We start from the raw sequence: 25,921 nt of genomic DNA, 5'->3' as shown, positions 1-25,921 counted from the left end.
GATCTGGCACTTGAGAGTTGTGAGGCATCTGGTTATATTGTGGCAGGGAGAGCTTGATTAGGCGTTCTCCACCTGCTCCTAGTTCCGGCTGATGACTGCTGATGAGGCACACCTGCCGCCACCACTGCACTGCTGAGCCACCCTGGAAGGAAAGGAAAAGAGAGAGGGGGAGGGCACTATCTAGGCCTGGCAGCACCCAGCCTAACATGGCTAAGAAAGGACACTGTATGCATCTCAGCACTGCCACAGCACCCCCTGCAATATTTTTAACAAATAGCCCCCGCAGCACGCTTCATCTACATCCACAATATTTGATATGCATGTAGCACATCAGGGCGAAAAAAAAAGTCTATGGGGCCCAAAACCTAAACCCAACAGGAAGTCCACGATCTTGGATTAACTGTGAGATTTTTGGTCATTTTGGTCATTTTCAGTGGTTAACTACTCACAGGGACAACTCCATCCATTTTCCATTTTCTTCCACTTATCCGGGGCCGGGTCGTGGAGGCAGCAGGCGAAGCAGGTCGTTCAGGATGTCCCTCCTTCCAGCGACGCTTTCCAGCTCTCCCTGGAGGATTCCGAGGCATTCCAAGGCCAGACGAGATACATAATCCCTCCAGCAAGTTCTGGGTCTACCCCGGGGTCTCCTCCCAGCAGGCGTGCTCGGAAAGCCTCCAAAGGAAGTCTCCCTGGAGGCATCCGAATCAGATGGCCAAACCACCTCAACTGGCTCCTTTCGATGTGAAGGAGCAGCGGCTCTCCTCCGAGCTCCCTCCGGATGTCTGAGCTCCTCACCCTATCTCCAAGGCTGACAGATGAGATATATACTGCCTGAAAATTTCTACTGAAGTTCGCTAATATCCATCCATCCATTCTCTATACACCGCTTTATCCTCACTAGGGTTGCGGGGGGTGCTGGAGTCTATCCCAAATATGGGACACGCAGCGCGAGGTGCACGTTCACGAAAACTAGCTATTTGTGGATTGTTTACTGATTTCAAGACATGTTTTGGACAAAATATTTTACTGGCTTGTTTTGTCTGGATGTCCAAGGTTGGATTATGGCCGTTTTTTGTGGAATATTTTCATCTGTGACTAGTTATGAGCCTTCAAAGGTGAGTTGTGCTGTTTACGTTATTTGTTGTTTGTTGGAGAAATGTCTTTATATTACCCGCTGTGGTAATCACATCTGAAAGTGGTTTATACCGGCGGATTCATGAGAATCTAAGCTTTCCATGGGTGTATAGTGTTTGTACGATAGCATTTGCAGCTTCAGACATTTAAGGAAATGCTTGTGCAGATCTCAAAGCGTCCCGCGGGCGGGCCGGTGAAGCGCAACGGGGTTTACCATTCAGAGCCAAATTTTCCTTAATGGATGTTAAAAATACAGCAGTTTTGAAAACCCATACTTATGGAAACAGGATCCTTTGGAAATTCAGCCCTGGCTACTTTCTGGGTACCTGAGAGAATAAAGAGGGGTTTACAGGAAAAGGTTTGGGATCATATGGTCGTTAACTTTATCATGAACTGTTCAAGAAAGCACCTAAAACATGCAGAGGCAGTAGTAGGGAAAAATTCTGGATGAAGATGAACTTCAACACTTCTGCCAAGTTCAGTAACCATTGATATGAATTGACTGATCTGTGTAAGTCTGGGCTAAACTTGACTGAACAGAAAACTTTTGTCGTATGGAACATAGCGTGGCAGAGAATTTACAGTTGCAGTTTCTGTACGATTTAAATACTGTTCCAATAACTCAAAAACAAAGCACAAACACATATGACACAGAGCCTGTTAAGATTGTTTGTTGTGCTCAGATTCTATAGCTTTCATTGATAGAAACATTCAGGGTGACTACGTATTCCAATCACAATCTGCATATAATCCACTGAAGAGTAAATCTGGCACAATTTGAATGATCTTGGAACTGAGCTGAACCATTAATTAATGAAAGCAAAATGATGGTCTTATTGTGGAGAAACACTCAGAACTGTCCGGATGCTGTGGAACAAAACAAAAACACAAATTTCAAAACTTACAGTCAATCATTTTTGATTCATGCAGCTCGATATTAAAAGACGAATGGTGATGGAGTATAGGTGTATACCATTTGCCGTGCTTCATCAGTTCAATGGCATCATTAACCTGGGCCAAAGTCATCTTGTGTGTGATGAACTCATCCACCTTTATTTTCTTGTTCAGGTAGGCTTTGACCAACTCAACCACGCCATCCTTACTCTTAAATCCTGATTCACAAAAAAACAGAACACAACAAAATTAGAACAAATAGTCTGATCTTACTAACTGGTGGAATGATGGCAAAGATCGAGCTTCAAGCTGTCTGGCTATTGTCACAATGCAAGCAGTATCTGTCTGGATAATATGGGCTGGGAGGACCATTGATTAAACTCACATAGCCAGACTATTCTCTTACACTAACGGTGCTGTGTAGAATGGTCTGGTTGCACCTCATAATCTTTCTGCTATACAAGGATAAAATGAGGTGGCATTTTTGCATTTCTTTAAATCCATCACAGTTGTCTTGGTTGGGGCTAAGAACAGGGTGGACCAACAGAATCTACTCAAAGTAGTGACTGGGGAAATGTGTTGGTGGAACATCTGGTCACAGGGAGGTGAGCAATGCAATTAAAACAGATAAAACACCAAAATAAATTGATAAAAAGGGCTCACTTCACAATGTTCATAACGGTAAAACTTTAAATTTTCATTGTGTGTGAGGTTGCCACTTACATGTTATTTCCGGGAGTATGGGTTCTTAGAACTCGGTAACATGTGGGCAATGGAAGGGGAAAATAAAGCTGTGTGAAATTTATGGACAATGGGAGGCCTGTACCTAAAGTCTGTATGTGATGAGTCAGAGTATTTGGAAATAAACAAGGGAAGAATTCAGGGCTGGATGTGCTGAACTAACTTTGTGCTGTGTTAGTTCATTGTTTCAGGTAGTGTTCACTCCAAGGCCTGGCAGAGTCAAATCAGTCAGTCTGCTCCAGTTCAGTTTACATGAATGCAACTGATAAAAACAGCTAATTGCTTCATGGGACCACCTTTCCAAACAAGTCAAATCCAACTCGGGTGCCTTTCCCAGTCCTATGATGAATTAGCTACTATGTTAAACTCAAGCTAAAGGTAATTCACTGTATGTGCTAACAAAACAAAATCCCAAAGAAACAAAAATCTACTCCCATTAAGGCCAGACCAAATCTTGAATGAGATTTCCAAATCATTTTATCAGGTCTTGCTGATAAAATGATTTGAGATTAACAACCAATCAAAAATGACCAATGATAACACTGAGGACAGTCACATTAATTTTTGTACACACGTGGACAAAATTGTTGGTACCCCTCAGTTAAAGAAGGAAAAACCCACAATTCTCACTGAAATCACTTGAAACTCACAAAAGTAACAATAAATAAAAATTTATTGAAAATTAAATAATCAAAATCAGCCATCACTTTTGAATTGTTGATTAACATAATTATTTAAAAAAACAAACTCATGAAATAGGGCTGGACAAAAATGATGGTACCCATAACTTAATATTTTGTTGCACAACCTTTTGAGGCAATCACTGCAATTAAACGATTTCTGTATTTGTCAATGAGCGTTCTGCAGCTGTCAACAGGTATTTTGGCCCACTCCTCATGAGCAAACAGCTCCAGTTGTCTCAGGTTTGATGGGTGTCTTCTCCAAATGGCATGTTTCAGCTCCTTCCACATATGTTCAATGGGATTCAGATCTGGGCTCATAGAAGGCCACTTTAGAATAGTCCAACGCTTTTCTCTCAGCCATTCTTGGGTGTTTTTGGCTGTGTGTTTTGGATCGTTGTCCTGTTGGAAGACCCATGACCTGCGACTGAGACCAAGCTTTCTGACACTGGGCAGCACATTTCTCTCCAGAATGCCTTGATAGTCTTCAGATTTCATCGTACCTTGCACACTTTTAAGACACCCTGTGCCAGATGCAGCAAAGCAGCCCCAAAACATTACTGAGCCTCCTCCATGTTTCACCGTAGGGACAGTGTTCTTTTCTTCGTATGCTTGGTTTTTGAGTCTATGAACATAGAGTTGATGTGCCTTACCAAAAAGCTCCAGTTTGGTCTCATCTGTCCAAAGGACATTCTCCCAGAAGCTTTGTGGCTTGTCAACATGCATTTTTGCAAATTCCAGTCTGGCTTTTTTATGAGTTTTTTTCAGCAGTGGTGTCCTCCTTGGTCGTCTCCCATGAAGTCCACTTTGGCTCAAACAACGACGAATGGTGCGATCTGACACTGATGTACCTTGGCCTTGGAGTTCACCTTTAATTTCTTTGGAGGTTGCTCTGGGCTCTTTGGATACAATTCCAACGATCCGTCTCTTCAATTTGTCATCAATTTTCCTCTTGCGGCCACGTCCAGGGAGGTTGGCTACTGTCCCGTGGGTCTTGAACTTCTGAATAATATGAGCCACTGTTGTCACAGGAACTTCAAGCTGTTTAGAGATGGTCTTATAGCCTTTACCTTTAAGATGTTTGTCTATAATTTTTTTTCGGATGTCCTGGGACAATTCTCTCCTTCGCTTTCTGTTGTCCATGTTCAGTGTGGTACACACCTTTTCACCAAACAGCAGGGTGACTACTTGTCTCCCTTTAAATAGGCAGACTGACTGATTATGAGTTTGGAAACACCTGTGATGTCAATTAAATGACACACCTGAGTTAATCATGTCACTCTGGTCAAATAGTTTTCAATCTTTTATAGAGGTACCATCATTTTTGTCCAGGCCTGTTTCATTAGTTTGTTTTTTAAATAATTATGTTAATCAACAATTCAAAAGTAATGGCTGTTTTTGATTATTTAATTTTCAATAAATTTTTATTTATTGTTACTTTTGTGAGTTTCAAGTGATTTCAGTGAGAATTGTGGGTTTTTCCTTCTTTAACTGAGGGGTACCAACAATTTTGTCCACGTGTGTAGATACTTGTGTTTGTCTCACCTCCTAATATGGATCCCTTCCATGTACGTCCAGCGATGAGCTGAATGGGACGAGCAGCGAAGTCATCCATATGTGTATAGCCGACAATGACGGAAACACCCCAACCTTTGATGCAAGACTCTAAAGCACTACGCTACATGGAGAAACAGCTCAAAGTTAGGGGACTCGCAAACATAGGGGTTCAATTCTAAAATATGTATAAACATGTCTGCCTCACCATGACTTCCACATTCCCGACACATTCCAGGGAGAAGTCCACTCCTCCATTGGTCATCTCTGACAGCACTTGGCTGATGGGCTTATTGTGATCTTTGGGGTTGATGAAGTCAGTAGCACCAAACACCTTGGCCTTCTCAAACTTCTCTGGATTGATATCAACAGCTATAATTCTCTTTGCTCCTGCAACATAACAGCCCATGACTGCAGCCAAACCCACAGCTCCCAGACCGAACACAGCACATGTGGATCCTGGTTCAACCTGAAGGGAAAATGACTGGGAGTTGGACTTTTCACTGCAATGTTCAGTGATAAACATCAAACCTTCTCAACTGCTGAGGAGCCACAGACAGAATGTTTCATGCAAGATATCTGACCTAACAAATTGGTGATGGGTATGCATTTATAACACATGTTCAGTGTAAATACACATTGGAACATCCAGCAATCAAACACACACATACTTTAGCAGTATTAACTGCTGCTCCATATCCAGTGCAGATCCCACAGCCAAGGAGACAGACTTTGTCCAGAGGAGCTGCAGGATCAATCTTGGCCACAGCAATCTGGTTCATCACAGTGTACTCAGAGAAGGTGCTAGTTCCCAAAAACTGCAGCACCTTCTTGCCCTTACAGGTAAAACTGGAGTATTCCAGTGCCATCACATCACCAGAATCAGCAGCCCTGAATAAAACATTTATTTCAGTGATTTGAAATCTTTGTATTGCATTTCTCTGCATTGGATATGTAGCAAGACTGCAAAGGCCCTGGAATTCCTGAGCTGATCAAAGCTCAGATAAGCTCTCCCTCTCTCCAGCACTGACCAACACCCATCTCTATAGGAGGATTGAGACATTTGTATTTCTGTAGGTTTTCATTCACAGAAGGATGGAACTCCTGTGAACATTTAAACCCCTGGAATAACTTCTTCTTTTTAAAAGACAATGACTTTCAATTATATGCTATGGATGTTTGTTTAATGAATTTTCATGCTGAAATCCCTTTTCAGCTTTAGGAGACCCTCAGCCGGAGAAGTCTCTGCCTTCCACAGATCAGATAACAAGTCGTAAAACTTTATGGCTGATGGCTGGAGTCACCCTCTCTCGCTCTTTGACTGAAACAAAGAGACTGGAACTGAACTCTCTTCCTCATCTGGCCCTGAGAAGCCAACCAAAGTCTCTCTCATTTTTTTCTCTATCTAAAGCGCGTTTTTCCTATCTTTGAAATTCTCTCACCATCTAAGTTTAACTATTTACCTCTTAATATTTTTGTAACTTAAGGAGACATTTTGCTCACGTTAAGCCGAATGTTATTCGTTTTAATCTGAAGAACCGATTCAGAACCGGCATTTATTTTTCTTAATTTTGACAATTTTTCATCAACACCCATTTTTCTTGGCTAAAGCCTGAGAACCATCATTTTTAAGCCAAGCAACACTCAGCTGAGAACTCCGGAGACCTGCTGGATCAGGTCTTTGCATAGAACCGATCAACCCGCGGCAGGACATCCAGGCGGCCATAACGACGACGCACCGCTCCGAACCTGCAAGTCCAGACGGTTGTGCGGCTAATCTGAAGGCCCCGCACGTCCCAGCCCATGACGGTTCACTTCAATAACTCCAGCTGAGTTTGCTCTGATTCCATTCTATGGGTGATGTACTAACCGCTTGGTCATTTAATTCATTTAATCAATTTATTCTTTTACAAATCATTAGAATTCTTAATCCAAATTACCGATTACCTCGTCAGGTTAGCTCTGGCTCATCCTCACCATATTTCCTTCTCTCTCACACCTACTTCCACATCTCTCACACATGCACACACCACACACACACTCCCACATTCCACACATGCACGCACACACACACATGTAGTCCTGCACGCACACACACACACCATATCTACATTGTATATAGTTCACTTGTCATTATTTTCATAGAATAGTTAATAAATACCTCATTTTAGACCAAATTACAGTCTTGTGTTTCTTTGTGTAGAATGTGGTCAGTTTAACCGAGGATTCAAGACTTTTTGATATGAGATTGATCAAAATTTTTATGAATATTAATTTTTTTATTAAAATTAATATTTTTCCCTAGAGATCTAGGGTGGTGCCCCAATTATTAATAACGAGAGCTATAGATCATAACGTAGTACCGCTACAGATACAATGTGTACCATTTTCAGAAAGCTGTTCTGTGTATATCGTGAATGTGAATGCACACGTAGAGACATGGTGCTGAAGTTGTTCATACACTTCCAAACAAGTCTAAAACCAAACGAGCATCTCTTGGATCAATAAAATAAAGAGATGAGAATTAAAACAAGAGCTTACCATGCTTTTTCACACTGGTTGGTCTTTGGACTCTTACAGAAGCGACATTCTCTACACTGGGGGATGGCCAGAGGGATGACTTTGTCTCCTGAAAGATAAAACACTTTGACATGTTAAATGAACTTTTGACTAACTTTCAAGAGAACAAATGTAAAAACAGGTTTTTCTTAAACTGAGTGGCACAGTCTTTGGTTGATTCATTGCCATGTCTTATGCAGAGAGAAATATGAGCCATCACTCAAATTAAACAGGTGATGTTGTAAGCTTTAGCTGACCTGGCTGAAATTCAGTGACACCTGGACCGACACTTTCTACGATGCCAGCTCCCTCATGGCCGAGGACTACTGGAAAAGCTTCTTTATTCATACTCTGAAACAGGTGGTACAGATCTGTGTGGCACACCCCAGTTGCCACAATCTGCACAAAAGACAACAAAAATACAATAAAAAAATACAGAAGATTCTTTTGAACATATGGCTGCATTGTGTTATTGCAATCCGCTCCAGTACGTGATGAAAGTCATGATCTTCTGAAGAGGCAACCTTGGCGAAGTCTAACACTCACCAGAAGCGTATTTGACGTAGTGCCAAAACCGTGAACAAAGCTCTCACTTTGATTATATTGGGACGGAATGGCTTGTGACAACAAATCAGACACCCCACACTCCTGCAGTACCCCCTAAAGAGCCCATCAGAGGATACGTTCACAGGCCTTTACCAAATCCATAAAACACATATAAAGTGGCTGGTTGAAATCTGATGACCTCCTCTGCAGCTCTGCAAAGGTAAAAAGCTGGCCAAATATTCCATCGGCAGGACATAATTTGCATTGCTCCTCCTAAATCCCAGGTTCAACACTCAGTTGGAGTCTCCCTTCCAGCACCTTAGAGTAAACTTTCCTGGGTAGGTTGAGAAGTGTGACGGCATAATAATTGGAGTACACCCTTCAGGTCTGCCACTACATAGCTACTGTATCCAATGATCTAATGAAGTATTTTATTAGCAATAAAATACTTTGTAAATCAGGACATTACTGACATTATTTTAAGTTATACATATAAGCATAAAACTTGATCGTTGATTATTTTCTATTAGACTATTACTTATTTTGTATTATAAGTTACAAGTAAAATAAGCAAATGAGGCATTACCTCATTTAGTATGTGCTTATTTACTTTTATCTAAAACAATGCGTTATGGAAGTGTAGCAGGATGAGTTCTGCTTAAGGACATTTCGTGTCCTTTCAGGTAGTGCTGGGCTGTGGGCCAATCGGAACACGCCCACCCACTATAAAAGCTGAGAGGGACCCCTGTACTCTTTCTCTGTTTCTCTTCTGCTGAGGCTGAAGACACGCCCCTTCCGGCTGCTCGCCCTGCTGCTCTCACCGGCGTTCAAAACATTCGGCGCGTTACTCTGCTTGGTGTTGTGTAGCCACATTTGGGTTGCTAAAGGTAGGGTCTTTTACCTCTTGTCTGGTTTATTACGGTCAGGAGCCTGCCTGTATGGTAAATGTTTTTACCATTGTAGGAAGCCATAGCGGCTGGACCGGCTTCTGACGTGCTCTCCTTGTCCTGTGTGTGTGCGCGTCACGCTGCTGTAACAGAGGTAGGTTCAGTTTCTTTTGTGTTGAGCAGAACTAATTGTCCTGTTTGTAACACCGCCCTTCTGTTTTCCCATGCTGTTTAGTGGCAGCACCAAGGACCCGCTGCTGCTTTGCTTGGCTGCTGCTTTGCTCGCTGCTTTGTGTACTGCATGTGTACCGCTGTGCTTCGCTTCGCCCGGCCGTGTATGTGTGGCCTGCTACACGGCTAACCGGGGCTAGCTGCTGTTATCTCTCTGCCTCACTCGCTTGGCCTACCTCTATCCGGTGTCAGCCGGGTTTGGACCAAGCAAGTTATGAACTGGGTTATTTTTTAACTGTGTTTAGCTCTGTGATTTTAATTGTTGTCTTGTCTGTTTTTTTTATCTGTACCCACAGTGGGGACACAGTGTTATTCGTTGGACATTAGTTGGGTTTTGTTGTTTTTCTGTTTTGCCTTATGCCCCTTATTGGTTTAATGTCCAGCTAGTATTGATTTGTTTCTTTCTGTTCTTATTCTGAGCCTTATTTGTTTTTTTTTTGGATATTTGTTTTCTAGGTTAAAATATTCATTCTGATTTGGTTATTAGTTTAGTTTTTTTGTTTCTGTGTTCTCCACTGATTCCTTTCTATGTTTCAGAGGCTGTGTACCTGTGGTTGGGACGTGGTGTCGTCGGTGGTGGTGGTCCCCCTCCCCGTGTGAAGTGTGAACCCTGGTTTTTTTGGTTTAGTTTTGCACGTGTGTGTGATTTATTTATTTTTTTCTCTTTATTCACTTGGTGACCTCTCCCTGGGCCCTGATCAGTGAAGCCCTAAAGCTCTAATCTCTCATGAATGTAAGTAACATTTATTCAATACTTCTTATTCATGAGCACAGTGACATATCGGTGTATGTATATGTATGGGCCTTGTTGTGGACATCTCTCACCTTGATGCGGACCTCGTTGGCCTGAGGTGGAGCCACTTCAATCTCCTCAATCACCAGAGGTTTGTTGGGCTCCCAGGCCACTGCCGCCTTGCACTTGATGACCTACAGGAATAGTGACATCAGCATGATATCTAACATTTCTGGGTGCTGCAGGAGTTTAAGTAAGCCAGGGTGAGAAGGTGCTATGGAACACTCCAAGCACCCACTCAAATAACACATATATTTTGAAAGAAATTAAAGTAAAGCATTTTGTTGCATTATGCTAAGTTAAGCTTAAAAACTTGACTCCCCTGATGCTTTCATGTCAAAGCAAACACTTATTTAATGGTATCAAAGTGACTTATTTGCATTTTTTGGTTGCATGTAAACAGCACAGTAGAGAGTACACTGTCTTATGTACAGCTGGTCAGGAAAAAAACAAACATCTTCTAAAACACAACGGTCTAAGTTCCACGTGTTATTTGGCAAACCCTTTATTTGATAGTACAGTAAAATTTAGTGTAGGGTTGGGTTGGCACATTTAATATTACTGAGTAAATGTGTTGTTACATTTGAGTTTCTACATTGAGTTCTTTGGCCTCCACTGTTCTCTTTTTTTTGGCATCCTACCACTTAGTGTTGGCCATTATCAACAGTTGCATAACGTTCCTTGGATAGTTTCAAACTGTGTGTCGGGTTAAATCAGGACATGCTCCTGCATTAACTGCACTAACTGGTCTCAGTGAAACGGACATGCATATGCAAAAAAATACATGTTAATAACAATATATAAGAGCACTGAAACACTTTTGATTGTATTTTCAGGTATTAGCAGGTTTATTAGAGTTACCCAGCCACACTTTAACCACTAAATTAGCCTCACAAGCAGCAAAATACACTCAAGCATTTTATGAACACTTACAAGTCTTATATCTAAGTGAATCTTTTAGTGTGAGGTTTGTTGCATGGATTTGTTGTACTACCTATCTTGCTCGAGTTTACAATAAAACACTTTGAAAAACACACTCAAACTTCACAGCTGACATGGGTACTCACATACAATTTTGCACCTACCTTACCAGCTGTAGCCATATCTGCAGCAATGATAGGACTCAAAAAATGAGAGAGGAGTTGCGAAGGACAAGAGTTGCTGGACTGCAGAATAAAGGAGAACCGGAGACTGCTTGTAAATTCAGGACAGTCCTCAGCCAGTCCTGCCCCTAGTTGCTCTCCGGTCCAGTCTGTTTGATGACGCTTTTTACATCACTGGCTTCAAAAAATCCAAAACGGCAACCAGGAAGTAGCAAAATCCGGGCTTCATTTTCAAAGGGTGACGTCACGGTTAGTTTACGCCTGGTTATAGCGCACCCTGCAGCATTTTTAATCAATAGCCCCCGCAGCACGTTTGATCTATGCCTACAAAAGTTAGGAGGCACATGTAGCACATCAGGGCCCACAAAAAAATCCTCTTGGACCCATACCCTAAACCTAACAGAAAATCTGCTGTTTTGAATTAATTGGACAAATTTTGGTGATTTGTCATTTTCAAGAACGAACTCCTCCTAGGGGGTAACTCCAAGAGATCTCAAATTTGGCCAGTACATACAACAGGATATAGTGATGAAAAATTATCAAAATGTTCCTCAAAGGTCTAAAGGTGTGGTCATGGCGACCCCTGTAAATTTGATCCTTCACCATAAAGCAGTAAATACTTTTTGACACATTAGAAATACATCAGAATTGCCACACACATCACAGTTGGTTTGTTACAAAGTTGAGGGTGGCTCAGGCGCAGGAAATGAACAGGCAGATTTGAGTGCAACACAGTATTTTATTGTAGTGATACAAGGAACTACAAACAGATACTCGGACTACAAACGAGCTAACAGCTCCAAAAACGTCTGGTGACAACTCGGGACCAGGGAGACTAATAATAAACACAAGAATACAATACTAGTGACAGGGAACACCTAGGCAAGACGACAAATATGCTAATTACTAAACATAAGCAAAGCAACTAAGAAATCCAAGGGACCCACGAGGCAATACTAAACTGAGCTCTTGAACGAGGGCAATAACTATGACTATGCACTAAACTACAAGAGAAGCTGGGAACAATGGAATACTAACAGTGCTCTATACGAGAGCGAAACTACGATTAAACTCACTACTACAAAGAATGCTCGGGACAAGTTCACAGCAGGGGAAGCCAGGTTGTGGGGCAGCGTGCTTGGACCAGATGGTGTTTGGTATAAGCGACGACAGGTGAGTGGACAGGACGCCAGTGGGGTTGCAACGCCACAGGTGAGAATTTCCTCTTCTCAGAAGTGTAATCCTGAATCTAGTGAAGGCGGTGCGGTGGAAGGCACAAACAGGAGCAGGTGGATCCGGAACTAAGAGAGAGGAGAACAGCAAAGGTTAGTAAAGGAGTTTTGGCGCAGACAGACTGGCTTAACAAACGACTGTGAACCCTACCCGCTGTGTCACGATCTGGCACTTGAGAGTTGTGAGGCATCTGGTTATATTGTGGCAGGGAGAGCTTGATTAGGCGTTCTCCACCTGCTCCTAGTTCCGGCTGATGACTGCTGATGAGGCACACCTGCCGCCACCACTGCACTGCTGAGCCACCCTGGAAGGAAAGGAAAAGAGAGAGGGGGAGGGCACTATCTAGGCCTGGCAGCACCCAGCCTAACATGGCTAAAGGAAGGACACTGTATGCATCTCAGCACTGCCATAGCACCCCCTGCAGTATTTTTAACAAATAGCCCCCGCAGCACGCTTCATCTACATCCACAATATTTGATATGCATGTAGCACATCAGGGCGAAAAAAAAAGTCTATGGGGCCCAAAACCTAAACCCAACAGGAAGTCCACGATCTTGGATTAATTGTGAGATTTTTGGTCATTTTGGTCATTTTCAGTGGTTAACTACTCACAGGGACAACTCCATCCATTTTCCATTTTCTTCCACTTATCCAGGGCCGGGTCACAGAGGCAGCAGGCGAAGCAGGTCGTTCAGGATGTCCCTCCTTTATGGCGTCAAATTTGGGTCAAAACTCGCGCGCGCGAGAGAGTGTACACGTACCCTGCGCGAGCGGAAAAATGTCTCCACGGGCGCAAAAACACTCTGCGTGTGCGTGGCAATGTCTCCGCATGTGCAGACCAAGCTCCGTGCGTCCAGTGTCTCACGAAACTGTCCTCTTGCATGCGTGGAGCTCTGATCTACGCGCGGGGAGAAGACTTTTGACACTTTGTGGGCGGATACCAGTGCTCGCCACAACCTCCCTATGATTGGCTGTCTGTGACAGCAAGAACTCACCCCCCACGTGGGATGCCACTGTATACAAGAGAGGAAATGACACAGTCGGCTGGAGCCCTCTTTGATGCTGGTGCCGCTGTTCTGCAGCTCCGCTGAACACATACAGAACCGAGCCCGGATCTCCAACTGCCGGTGGGTGAGTGTCTCCACGTATTTCTGGCTCTAAACCGGAGGTCTCAGTGCTCCATTGCAGGGCTGTCAGCCTTTAGTACAGCGAAGTTAGGTCCATTGCTAACGGCAGTTACCCAGGTTGACTGACCAGAATCGGCCCAGAAGCCCAGCGTGTCTACACCCCATGGACTTGAAATGTACCCCTAATTATAGAATCACTCTTAAACTCCCTGTCAGAATCACTGGAGTAGACACGCTGGGCTTCTGGGCCGATTCTGGATCGCTGTACTAAAGGCTGACAGCCCCGCAATGGAGCACTGAGACCTCCCGTTTAGAGCCAGAAATACGTGGTAAATCAGAGCTCCACGGATAATTATGGCACCATACACGGACGAGTAGCAATGTCTCCACGCGCGTAAGAGGCTCCTCGCGCACAGAGACATTGCCACGCACGCGCAGAGTGTTTTTTGCACCCATGGAGACTTTTTTCCGCTCGCGCGGGGTACGTGTTTCGCGCGCGCGAGAGAGTGTTGGCCGTGCACAACTTTTGACCCAAATTTGACGCCATACTCCTTCCAGCGCCGCTTTCCAGCTCTCCCTGGAGGGTCCCGAGGCGTTCCAAGGCCAGACGAGATACATAATCCCTCCAGCAAGTTCTGGGTCTACCCCGGGGTCTCCTCCCAGGCAGACGTGCTCGGAAAGCCTCCAAAGGAACTCTCCCTGGAGGCATCCGAATCAGATGGCCAAACCACCTCAACTGGCTCCTTTCAATGTGAAGGAGAAGCGGCTCTACTCTGAGCTCCCTCCGGATGTCTGAGCTCCTCACCCTATCTCCAAGGCTGATTCCAGCCACCCTACAGAGGAAGCTCATTTCGGCCGCTTGTATCCATGATCTTGTTCTTTCGGTCACAACCCAAAGCTCAGGACCATAGGTGAGGGTTGGTGCGTAGATGGACTGGTAAATCGAGAGCATCGCTTTACGGCTCAGCTCCCTCTTCACCACAATGGTTCAGTACAACGCCTGCATTCCTGCTGACGCTGCACCAATCCGCCTGTCCATCTCTCACTCCATTTTCCCATCACTCGTGAACTGAGAGCGACCTGTTCTTTCACTAATGTTTGTAAAAGCAGTTTGCATGCCTAGGTGCTTGATTTTATACACCTGTGGCCATGGAAGTGTTTGGAACACCTGATTCTGATTATTTGGATGGGTGAGCAAATACTTTTGGCAATATACTCTATCTATCTATCTATCTATCTATCTATCTATCTATCTATCTATCTATCTATCTATCTATCTATCTATCTATCTATCTATCTATCTATCTATCTATCTATCTATCTATCTATCTATCTATCTATCTATCTATCTATCTATCTATCTATCTATCTATCAGCAGATTTATTAGATGTACCTAGCCACAATGTAACCACTAAATTAAACTCACAAGCAACAAAATACACTCAAACGTTTTATGAACATTTGCAAATCTTATATACAAGTAAATCTATTTGTGTGAGGCTTGTTGCATAGATTAGGTTCACTACCTACTTTGCTTGAGTTTGCAGTATTACATGTTGCAAAACACAGCCCTGCGACAGACTGGTGACCTGTCCAGGGTGTCCCCTGCCTTCACCCGAGTCAGCTGGGATAGGCTCCAGTACCTCCCGCAACCCTAGTGAGGATAAAGCGGTGTGTAGAGAATGGATGGATGGATGTTGCAAAACACACTCAAACAACAGCTAAAACAAGTAATCCCATATAGAATTTTTTCACCCACCTTACCAGCTGTAGCCATATCTGAAGTAATAATAAGACTCAAAAAATGAGAGAAGAGTTGAAATGACAAGAGTTGCTGGACAGCAGTATGACGAGAACTGGATCTGGATTGGATGTTTAAATACTGCTCCTGGATAAGGAGTTCTGCAATCATCCAGACTTTGAGTGTTTTTGATCACGGTTGGACTCTGGATATTATTCATGACTGTAAAAAAAAAGTAAAAGAAAGAAAAAGAAAAGGAAAGAAACAGAAAGGAAGAGAGGCACACACACACACACACACACACATATATATATATATAAATTAAGATCAGTTTTTGGTACCTTTAATGCAGACTTTATTTCAATGATGGAAAAAGTTCCATCAATACTTTGTGACACAATCTACAATAGTATCTACAAGCCAAGCACATAGTTAACCCCTGACAGCTGTAGCCATGGTTTTATGTGACTGATCACATTTGATAGTGTTTTCTGGAGAACAAAATTTCAACTTCCAGCAAATTAACAGCAACGGTTGCTAAATGAACAGACTCAGCATGCAGGCTGATTTCTATAAACTAAGGACAGCTAGTCTATGTTGTTACTTCATGTTTGTTCATAAACTTTGTACAGTTTTGATATTTATTTGACAAACTTTTATTTTGATAAGCACTCTATACGGAAGTACTTTATTTTGAAGGACCCTCTTAGAGAAGCAGGAAGTGTAGTTGTAATGAGACGCAGACAGAGAAGATGTTAAACGTTCGTCATCTGGCTCTCGTTTAATATAAATATTACCAGCACCAAGGAGGCAATGCCATAAGTAATAATGTATGTTGAATAAATTAGTCAAGGATAAAGTAAATTATAAATACATGTTAAAAAAGTGATTGTTTTACATTAGATAAAAAACAATTTATATTTACAAGTTTTTTACACAGAAAAAGGACAGCGTGTAATGTTGTATTTATGTTTATTTCAGTTTCTACTCCATGCCCATGTGCAAATGAAGAGCCTTTATTAAATGGTCACGCTTACGACATGACTGTCATTTTTGGAGTGGAGTTTAGCTCGCTGTTCAGCTGAAGTATACGTACACTTTAGTGAGAACAGCATAGAGGCCTGTGCAACACATTTTTGGATAATGTTCAACAAACTCTTTCCAGTCACACCTCCAGTCTCATTGCTCAAACATGCTAACGTACATCCTCGATTTCTCTCCTTCCACTGGGATGTAAGCTGGAGAGCTGTGGAGGAGAACTGAGAAGAGAGGAGTCAAGGCAACAAGCATTTAACAAAATATAACATCCTTGCTTTGGACTGGTCATTTTAACATATGGCAAAGCTGCATGACCTGTCCATTGTTTAGTTAAAAGCTATCAGATGAGAATAAAAATGTTCACAATTACTTACAGTATATATTTAAGTTCAGTTCAATTCACAAAGTGACAGAACATTGAATTAAGTTGACAGCTCAACTGAGTTTTGTTGCAATTTAACAATGCCAATAAAGATCTATTCTATTCTATTCTATTCTATTCTATTCTATTCTATTCTATACAAGGAACAGAAACAGTGTGAACTGGACTGTAGAAACACCAATATTATCAGTACCATTCACAGAAAGTTGTTCTGTGTATATAGAGTATTAATCCACATATAGACCATGGTGCTTAAATTGTTCATATGCTTCCAAACAAGTCCATAACCTCATGAGCTAATCTTAGATGAATGGAATAAAGAGATAAGAAGTCAAAGAAAAACTCATCCCATTTTTTCACACTGGTTGGTCTTTGGACTCTTACAGAAACGACATTCTCTACACTAAGTGACGGCAAAAAGGATGACTTTGTCTCCTGAAAGATCAAAACTATTTGATATGTTAAATAAACTTTCAACTTACAAGAGAACAAATGTACAAACATTTTTTTCTTAAAGTGAGTGGCACAGTCTTTGGTCAACTCATTGCCTTGTCTTACACAGAGCGAAATATGAGCCATCACTCAAATTAAACAGGTGATGTTGTAAGCTTTAGCTGACTTGGTTGAAATTCAGTGACACCTGGACCGACACTTTCTACGATGCCAGCTCCCTCATAGACAAGGAAGACTGGAAACCCATTTATTCATAGGTTGATGCTAGAGGTACGGACCCCTACCCGTAGCATCTGTACTAGAGGTACGGACCCGTTAAGGTCACTGAAGAGCTGGCGCCGGTTAACTACTATTTGCTGCACATTACAGGCAGTTTATATGAATGACTTTGACGGCGAACATTGTATAATTTAACCAAAAATACACCGTCTCCTCTCACACTTTAGACATTGCAGTTTTTACGCTTTTAGACGCCGTGTCTAAATTGTTTGAAGTCCAGTTCCTATTAAGTAGTTTACCGCGTTCAGTGGTGGAAGCGGCTGACGAACTCCATTGCAAATGTTCCCATTTAATTTCGGACGCTAATTTACAAGATAAAGTTAAGGATGTCGAATATGAAACAAACACTCGTGAATGGTGAGGAGCAGCTCTTTAATTCGGCATGAATTAAAAAAACCCACAAACTCGATTTACTGTGATATTGTGAGATTTGTTTGTGGTTATGTAACTTAGCCATTCAACAGAGTCCGCTAACGTTAAAGTGACTGACGTGCAGTGTCTGTGTTGCCAGACGTAGAAAATACGTCAGGGTTTTGTTTAGATTGTTAATATGTAATAGTCTGTCGCTACTTTTGAAGGTAAAAAAATACTTGTAGTTTGCTGGCTGTTAGTTCCGCCATTTGTTTTTTTTGCTGTTTGTGCTTTATTAGAACAGGGTCAGGTGAATAAAAAGTTTTGCTATTTTTAATAGTAGTGCTGATTTCAACCCCCAAATCGCTGTCCGTGAAAAAGTCAGATAATGATATTTATAAGACATTATGCATGATAGAAAAGAGAACAGCAGCTGACTGACATGACAGGCTCGGCATGCAGATTCACCTCGAATCACGGAAGCGCCTTCATCACTCGGATTACCAAGCCGGCTCATTAATATTTATGTACGTCGGATTACCAGCCAATCACAAAGCGCGTTCATCAGCCGGCTCATTAATATTCATGTACGTCTCATTAATATTTATGGTAAGGTAAAGTGCCGTATCCGTAGGCCACAGGCTACGGGTACGGGTCTGTATCTGTAGACACTACCTTATTGATAACAGGTTCTCAGATTGGTGGTACAGGTTTTGTGTGGAATATCCCAGTTGCCACAAACTACACAAAAGACAACAAACACACAATGAAAACTCAGAAGATTCTTCTGAACACATGGTTGCATTGTGTTATTGAAATCTGCTCCAGAACATGCTAGAAGTCATGGTCTGATGAAGAGGCAATCTTGGTGAATTCCATTACTCCCCAAAACATATTTGACTTTGTGACAAAACTGTAAACAAAATTCTCACTTTGGTTATATTGGGACGGAATGGTTCGTAACAACAAACCAGGTACCCCACACTCCTCCTGCAGCACCTCCCACAGAGCTCCTCGGGGGATATAGCAACACGGTCTCACGGGGATTCGTGAAACTGTCACGTCAGTTTTTGTTTCGGTTTCGTGCGCACCAACACGATGTCGTCATGTTTTTCGTGCCGCTCACCACGAGCGAAACCCGCTGTGGTAATCACATCTGAAAGTGGTTTATACCGGCGGATTCATGACGATCTAAGCTGTCCATCGGCGTTTGCGGCCGCCGCTGCGGCCGCCACTGCGGCCGCCGGACATTCTTTAAATTCCTATGCAAATTAGGCGGATTCATGACGATCTAAGCTGTCCATTGGCGTTTGCGGCCGCCGGACATCCGGCCGCGGCAGCAGCCGGATCACATCTGAAAGTGGTTTATACCGGCGGATTGATGATGATTTAAGCTGTCCATCGGCGTTTGCGGCCGCCGCCACGGCTGCTGCTGCCGCCAGATGTCTGGCGGCCGCAGTGGCGGCCGCAAACGCCGATGGACAGCTTAAATCGTCATGAATCCGCCGAATTTGCATAGGAATCTAAAGAATGTCCGGCGGCCGAAGCGGCGGCCGCAGCGGCGGCCGCAAACGCCAATGGACAGCTTAGATCGTCATCAATCCGCCGGTATAAACCACTTTCAGATGTGATTACCACAGCGGGTTTCGCTCGTGGTGAGCGGCACGAAAAACATGACGACATCGTGTTGGTGCGCACGAAACCGAAACAAAAACTGACGTGACAGTTTCACGAATCCCCGTGAGACCGGGCTGGATATAGTCGTAGGCCTTTTCCAGATCCACAAAACACATGTAGAGTGGCTGGTTGAAATCCGATGATGCCCTCTGCAGCTCTGGAAAGGTAAAGGACCGGTCCAGTATTACATGGCCCAGGACGGAATCTGCATTGCTCCTCCTGAATCTCAGGTTCAACAGTCAGTCAGAGTCTCCCTTCCAGCACCTTAGGGTAAACTTTCCTGGGGAGGCTACGAAGTGTGACGCCCTAATAATTGGAGTACACCCTTCAGGTCTGCCACTCCACAGATACTGTATCATGCACCATTGAAGTGACGTGTCAGCCAAGACAGTCCAACAATGTTCAGAGCCTTCAGCATCTCAGGGTGAATCTCATCCACATCTGGCACTACCTCAACAACCTCTACCATGGATATGAGAGAAAATTCCTTTGAATCTTCAGGCACTGCTTCCACAGCAGAGGACATGTTTGCCAGATTAAAGAGTTCCACAAAATGCTCTTTCTCACTTTCTCACTCGACAATGTTTCCAGTTCGGGTCAGCATTTCTCCCCCACCTGTTGTACACAGCCTGGACCAAGCCTTGCCTCCGATTCCTGGGGCGAAAGTCTTTCTCCATAGCCTCTTCGAACTCCTCCCACATCCATGTTTTAGCTTCACATCCATGTTTTAGCTTCCACAACTGCTGCTTTATGAGATCCCAGAGCTATTCCGGACCGAAAAGCCTTCTTCCTCATCCTGACAAGCCTCCATTACCACTGGTGTCCACCAGCAGGTTTTTAGGTTGTTGCTGCACAGACATCTTCTGGTTGCAGCTTCAAACAGCCACTTCTGCAATGATCTCATGTGCTCAACCTCTACTGGGATGGAGGAGAAAGTCCTCTGAAGGTAGAAGTTGAAAATGCATAAGTGAAGGGCTGCCACTAGATATTCCAAATTCACTCCCACTATACATTTGTTTAGCAAGTCTGTCTGACAGAAAATTTATTTAGCACAAAAAGAATTTATAAATCAGGATATTACTGATATATGAATAATGCCTCTGTACAAAGAACATAGAGAAGTGAAACTGGCAAGTTTGATAAATGAAAATGCTACAAAGGTGGAGATTTCTGGCTCACTGGAGGAAACAGCCTTTACATATTACATCCAATTTTACTGGAAACCATTATTGCAATTTATGCATATCAGCATAAAACTTTCCCCGCTGATTACTTTCAATTAGACTGTAGTGGCTATTCATGGGCCTATATAGCCACTGTGGTGGCTGTACCAAAGTGTATGACTCGACACACATCCAAAAGAAAATAACGTCCACAGAAAAAATGTTTTAAAAATAAGGCACTATTTATTGTACCATAAATTCCTTTTAAACTTAGAAGTAAAAAGGCTTAGGATGGTAAAGATAAATTCAGGATGAATGGGCTGCAGGCCTTGAATGTGTATTATGGTCAAAAGACTCTCTCTCTCTGGTAGGCCACACCTTCCTGGTAGTCTCCCTCGCTTTTATCCCCATCATTCAGCCACTAGATGGGGTTAACTCAAGAAAAACAGAAATTAATAAAAAAAAGAAAAGAAAAACAATTATTTTCATTCCTGCATAGTTTTGTTTATTTTTTGTATTACATATTACAAGTAAAATAAGCAAATTAGGCATTACTTCACTTATTTTGTGGTAATTTTAATTTATCTGAAATACGATGTTCTGGAAGTGACATAGCCCAAAATCTCAAAAGTGACCAGAGCGTGAAAAAACAGTTTTTCTTGTGGTGTCTTTATTTTTTGTACTGATTGTGACTGAATGTTGGATTCAACTGTGTATTGTGTCAGTTGTGTGGTTTGTGGTCATTTCTGATCAGTGAAGCCCTAAAGGTCTCATGTCTCACGAATGTAAGTGACATTTATTGACATTTCTTCAGTAATTCTTACTTATAAGCACAGTAACATATCTGATTATGTATATGTATGGGCCTTGTTATGGACTACTCTCTCCTTGATGCGGACCTCGTTGACCTGAGGCAAAGCCACTTCAGTTTCCTCAACCACCAGAGGTTTGTTGGGCTCCCAGGCCACTGCTGCCTTGCACTTGATGACCTACAGGAGCAGTGACATCAGCATGGAATACTCCAAGCACCCACTCAAACAATGTGTATTTTGAAAGACATTAAAGTCAAGGGTCTATATATATACATGCAAGGACATGCAATGTTTCACTGAAGTATGTAATTATTGTACATTTCATTGCAGCAGAATATTTTTTTAAATAAATAATTTTAATTTCCAAGCTGCTCTGAGTGAAATGAACATGCATTTGCAAAGACATATATGTTACTGTCAACATATGAGAGCTGTGAAACACTTTTTATTACATTTGCCGGTATTAGCAGTTTTATTAGATGCACCTAGTCACAATTTAATCACTAAAACAGTCATTTAAAGGCATCAGACTGACTTATTTGCATTTTTTGATTGCATGCAAACAGTGCAGTAAGGAGTCTGCTGTGTGCATGCAGTTGGCCCTGAAAAAAACAAATATCTAAAGTGCAACAGTTTAAGGTCCACATGTGTTATTTGGCAAAACATTTAATTTGATAGAACAGTAGGTTCTTACATGCGGTGAGTTTTTTGGCCTCAATGATTATCTATTTTGGCCTCTTACCAGATATTCTTTGATAGTATCCACAGTTGTGCAAAGCTGTCTGTGTGAAAGGTTGAATCAGGACAAGCAGTATTTCACTGAAGCATGTTGCTATTGCACATTTTATTGCTGCAGAATATTAATTTCCAAATTGCTATAAGTGAAATGAACATGCATATGCAAAGACATACATGTTACTGTCAACATATAGTGAGTATGCAATAACACACTTTGAAAAACACAAACAACAGCTGACACGAGTACTCCCATATAGAATTCTGCACCCACCTTACCAGCTGTAGCCATATCTGAAGTAATGATAGAACTCAAAAAATGAGAGAGGAGTTGAGAAGGAGATGAGATGCTGGACAGAAGAATGAGAAGGAGAACTGGATACCTACAGCTTTAGCCCTTGTTATATGTGTCTTACCACATTAGATTTGGTGGCAAACAAACATTTCTGGCAAATTACCAGTCACAGTTGCTAAATAACCAGCCTCATCATGCAGGCTGAATGCTATAAATGGAGAACGAAGGTCTATGCAACACAATCTTGGATAACTTTCAACAAGCCCTTGAAAGCCACGCCTCTTCTCTCATTGCTCTCCTCGATTCCTTACTTTGTCTGTCTCACCGGAGATAAATGCTGAGGAGTGGAAGAAGAGAACTGAGGAGACAAGACAACAGGCATTTAACAAAACAAGTCTCATTTTATTGTAATGTCAGTTAACCCGCATGCAAGGACATTTTTGTTCTTTTCATTTTAGATTTTTAACTAATTGGGGCTGTGTTTATACATTTGGCACAAAATTTGGTAAAGATTTGTATTTTGGGAGGAATTTTGAAATCTTGACCTCAGCCCTCATAATGCAAATACATGTGTGCAAAACTGTTCTACTCTTGAAGGACAAAATGTCCCCACTGAAACCCAGTACAACTGCTATTTCAGATCCCTCTGCCATTGCATTGTGAAATCATGCTTTCTACTGTATGTTATCAGGATATCATTCTGGCTTCAAAATGGTCATTTTCACTGTTTTCATGTTTGATCCATGAAAGTGCAGATTATTTGTGTTTTTTTGTTGTTGTTTTTTGCTTCCTGCTGTACTATAGAGCACTGCAGGACAATGGAAAAAATAAACAACAATAAAAAATTGTACTCATGAAAGCAGAAAAAATTATAATACACACTACCAGTCAAACGTTTGGACATATGTTCTCATTCAGTGTTTTTTATTTAATTATAGATTTATACTTGAAAACCTCAAAACTATAAAAGAATACACATGGATTTTTTTTCTAAGCAGAACAGTGTTAATCTTCAGTATTTATCTGTACTGTAGAAAATAATGGAAATAAATAAAAAGCATTGAATGACAAAGCGTGTCCAAACCTTTGACTGGTAGTGTATAATATTTTGTTTCTGACATAGGCTTTTATTTCCATGAATGTCCTGAGTTTGAATCACATTTTTATAAAATTCCATATTACATGGAGTATAGTTAATTTTTCCCCCTTTGTGTGCGTGTGTGTAAAAAATAAAAATGGCATCATTTAAAACAACTGGCTTTTAAAGAGTTAAAATCCTGAAAATGAATGCATTCTTGTAGTTATGATCAGAATTACCTGTCCAGGGTGTCCCCTGCCTTCGCCCGAGTCAGCTGGGATAGACTCCAGCACCCCCTGCGACCCTAGTGAGGATAAAGCGGTGTATAGAGAATGGATGGATGGATGGATGGATGATCAGAATTGATGACAGTTGAAGTAAATTAGTCATTTAAAGTAGAAAATGATAGTATTATATTTTTATATTGTGTTTTTGGACGAGGACATTTTCACTCAGTAAAGGGAAGCGATGGAGTTATGTGGCGATCGGCACATGATGTCTGTGAATCTGTTTGTCTGTCCATGTGCAACATTACTCAAAAACGGACAAACAGATTTGGATGAAATTTTCAGGGAAGGTCAGAAATGACACAAGGACCCAAAGATTTGTGAAGGATTTCCCATTGCGAGATATAGTGACCGGCATAGCGTCACCATAACTATGACAACAAGTGAACGCTGTGCCAGTTGCATCATTTCCCGTCACCCGCTACATATTTCGGTCACGCAGTTCAGTATCCGTACATGATGTACGCTTATTTTTATTATTTATTTAGTTCGTGGGCGGGTCTATGTTAAATGGCCAGATTCTATGTTGCAGGGATTTCTGAATACAGAAATTGAGGAATGAACAGTCTTGGTGGAGCACTGCGCTGTCTGAGTGCTTTTCTTGTTTTAAAATGCTACACTGCTAACAAAGAAACAAAACAAAACAAAGCAAAAAAAATATTGGAATCAGTGTTGGTCCTAATAATTAACACACCCAGACTATGGTTATCAAAATAATATATTTCCAAGTAGATTTGATTATATGGAAAATAAATCATTTTTACTTAAATACCATCAAGTAAACAAAGAGGCATTGAAAGGGTTAAAATCCTAAAAATGAATGAATAACTGGGAATACCAGGACTGATGTGGATCAAAAGAGATAAGTCATTGCAAGTGAAAAGTTATATGAATGGTTTTTTGACATTGTTTTTGTTGTGGACATTTTTGTCCTTAGGACCTCAGTGCAACTTCTTTAAATTGATGCCTAATGGTGAGATATGACATATGGCAGTGCTGCATCACCTTTCCATTGTTTAGTTAGATGAGCATAACAGTGTTCATGATAACGTACAGGATATATTAGCTTTTAATTCAGTTTACAACATGGCAGAATGTGAGAGGAATGTGCAGATGTTATGCATTTTATTTTTTCTTTAACACATTTTAGATGCGGGACACAAACATAAGATGACATGAGTAAGCGACGTGTCTCTTCTCTGAAAGGTGCTGAAAAGACTCCCACAGAAGGTGCAGTGAGGAAGGCCATTGAAAAAACCCAAATAAAATATCAAAATGTAGAAATAAACGTATTTATTTAGAACCATTTTCATTATTTAAATGTATTTATGTTAATTTATGTTAATGACCGTCCACAGAGTCGGAGAGGCTCAAGAATGGTGAAGATCTTTCAGGTAAAGAGAACCTAAAGTTCAGGTAAAGACCTGAAAGATCTTTACCTGAAAGACCTTCACCATTCTTTCAGGTAAAGATCTTTCAGGTCTTTACCTGAACTTTAGGTTCTATTTACCTGAAAGATCTTCACCATTCTTGAGCCTCTCTGCGACTCTGTGGACGGTGATCTGGCTGATGTTCAGCTGTTTGGCTCTGTCAGACCTGTTGTGGCCAGCACGAAGGAGAGCAGATATCTCAACTCTTTTGACTTCCATTTTGATACAACTTCACCGGAGAACAAATTTGTATTGACACCTGCCTATAAGGTAGAACTTTCAGTTTGTTCAATGTAATTTTTCACTCCGACATGTAAACGTCTCTAAAGATCATGAAACCGAGTGTAACAGAACCTCTGCAAACCCCGGTATGTAAGAGATATCTATTTTTTATTGTACACTCAAGTCAGTTTTCTGTCTTTCATTGAGAACACAACAGTTTATCACAAAATGAAGTTTAACCCTATATACTGCAGTCAATTCCGCCTGAAATTTCTACTGAAGATGTACCCAAGGTAAATTGAATGCTGTTCTTGAACTGTTTGGAGTACATGCATGGTTCTGGTCTCATTTGAAAGCTGACAACCTGAATTTTCACCCAGTGCAGTCAGAATCACTCTAAGTGCTACTGGCACAGAGTATTTTATGTTGGAACACACTGAATTAGGATGAATTTGGCCGTTTTTTGTGGAATATTTTCATCTGTGACTAGTTATG

General features: G+C 41.7%; 3 protein-coding genes and 1 long non-coding RNA gene across 8 annotated transcripts in view; 1 reads left to right on the top strand and 3 right to left on the bottom strand.

The window, feature by feature from the left end:
- The window catches only part of LOC127531556 (alcohol dehydrogenase 1-like), a 32,192-nt gene extending 9,771 nt beyond the window's left edge, over positions 1 to 22,421 (bottom strand). Inside the window, exon 1 of one of the 2 annotated variants that reach the window (XM_051941211.1) lies at positions 22,389 to 22,421. In XM_051941211.1, coding sequence (XP_051797171.1) covers positions 22,389 to 22,406 — 18 coding nt within the window. In that variant the 5' untranslated portion in view covers positions 22,407 to 22,421. Of the gene's footprint in view, positions 1 to 15,242; positions 15,263 to 22,388 lie in introns of those variants that run through there. The other variant, XM_051941246.1, reaches the window with a different exon arrangement.
- LOC110968950 (alcohol dehydrogenase 1-like) lies at positions 1,494 to 22,430 on the bottom strand. Of its 3 annotated transcripts, none has more exons than XM_051941067.1 (9): positions 22,389 to 22,430; positions 10,052 to 10,153; positions 7,820 to 7,961; positions 7,545 to 7,632; positions 5,675 to 5,894; positions 5,212 to 5,472; positions 4,995 to 5,127; positions 2,108 to 2,246; positions 1,494 to 2,001 (listed from the first exon to the last, which is right to left on the bottom strand). In XM_051941067.1, the coding sequence occupies exons 1-9, from the start codon at positions 22,404 to 22,406 to the stop codon at positions 1,968 to 1,970; spliced, it is 1,137 nt and encodes a 378-aa protein (XP_051797027.1). In that variant the 5' UTR covers positions 22,407 to 22,430; the 3' UTR covers positions 1,494 to 1,967. The 3 variants fall into 3 exon arrangements, with proteins under 3 accessions (XP_051797027.1, XP_051797060.1, XP_051797000.1); XM_051941100.1 differs by lacking the exon at positions 22,389 to 22,430 and adding an exon at positions 15,243 to 15,262; XM_051941040.1 differs by lacking the exon at positions 22,389 to 22,430 and adding an exon at positions 11,105 to 11,293.
- Positions 8,857 to 11,339, top strand: LOC127531841 (uncharacterized). Its single transcript, XR_007939093.1, has 3 exons — positions 8,857 to 8,995; positions 9,072 to 9,149; positions 9,764 to 11,339. It is a non-coding gene; the product is annotated as an uncharacterized LOC127531841 (long non-coding RNA).
- A 110-nt stretch (positions 22,431 to 22,540) lies between the features above and the next one.
- sptlc2a (serine palmitoyltransferase, long chain base subunit 2a) overlaps positions 22,541 to 25,921 on the bottom strand; it is a 45,464-nt gene continuing 42,083 nt past the window's right edge. Inside the window, exons 13-14 of one of the 2 annotated variants that reach the window (XR_007938227.1) lie at positions 23,727 to 23,791; positions 22,541 to 22,767 (exon numbers count right to left, since the gene is read on the bottom strand). The gene's annotated coding sequence lies outside the window, so the exon portion shown is untranslated. Of the gene's footprint in view, positions 22,768 to 23,374; positions 23,792 to 25,921 lie in introns of those variants that run through there. The other variant, XM_051940053.1, reaches the window with a different exon arrangement.

This window comes from Acanthochromis polyacanthus, chromosome 1 (assembly GCF_021347895.1).
Source record: "Acanthochromis polyacanthus isolate Apoly-LR-REF ecotype Palm Island chromosome 1, KAUST_Apoly_ChrSc, whole genome shotgun sequence".
In the NCBI taxonomy this organism is placed as follows: domain Eukaryota; kingdom Metazoa; phylum Chordata; class Actinopteri; family Pomacentridae; genus Acanthochromis; species Acanthochromis polyacanthus.
This window is presented reverse-complemented; position numbering and strand designations above follow the sequence as displayed.

Coding starts and splice junctions, on each gene's coding strand:
- LOC110968950 (XM_051941067.1), bottom strand. Junction 5,895..7,544: donor AACCAGTGTGAAAAAGCATG/GTAAGCTCTTGT, acceptor TGTTTTATTCAG/GGCTGCTGATTCTGGTGATG. Junction 5,473..5,674: donor CAGCAGTTAATACTGCTAAA/GTATGTGTGTGT, acceptor TTTTCCCTTCAG/GTTGAACCAGGATCCACATG.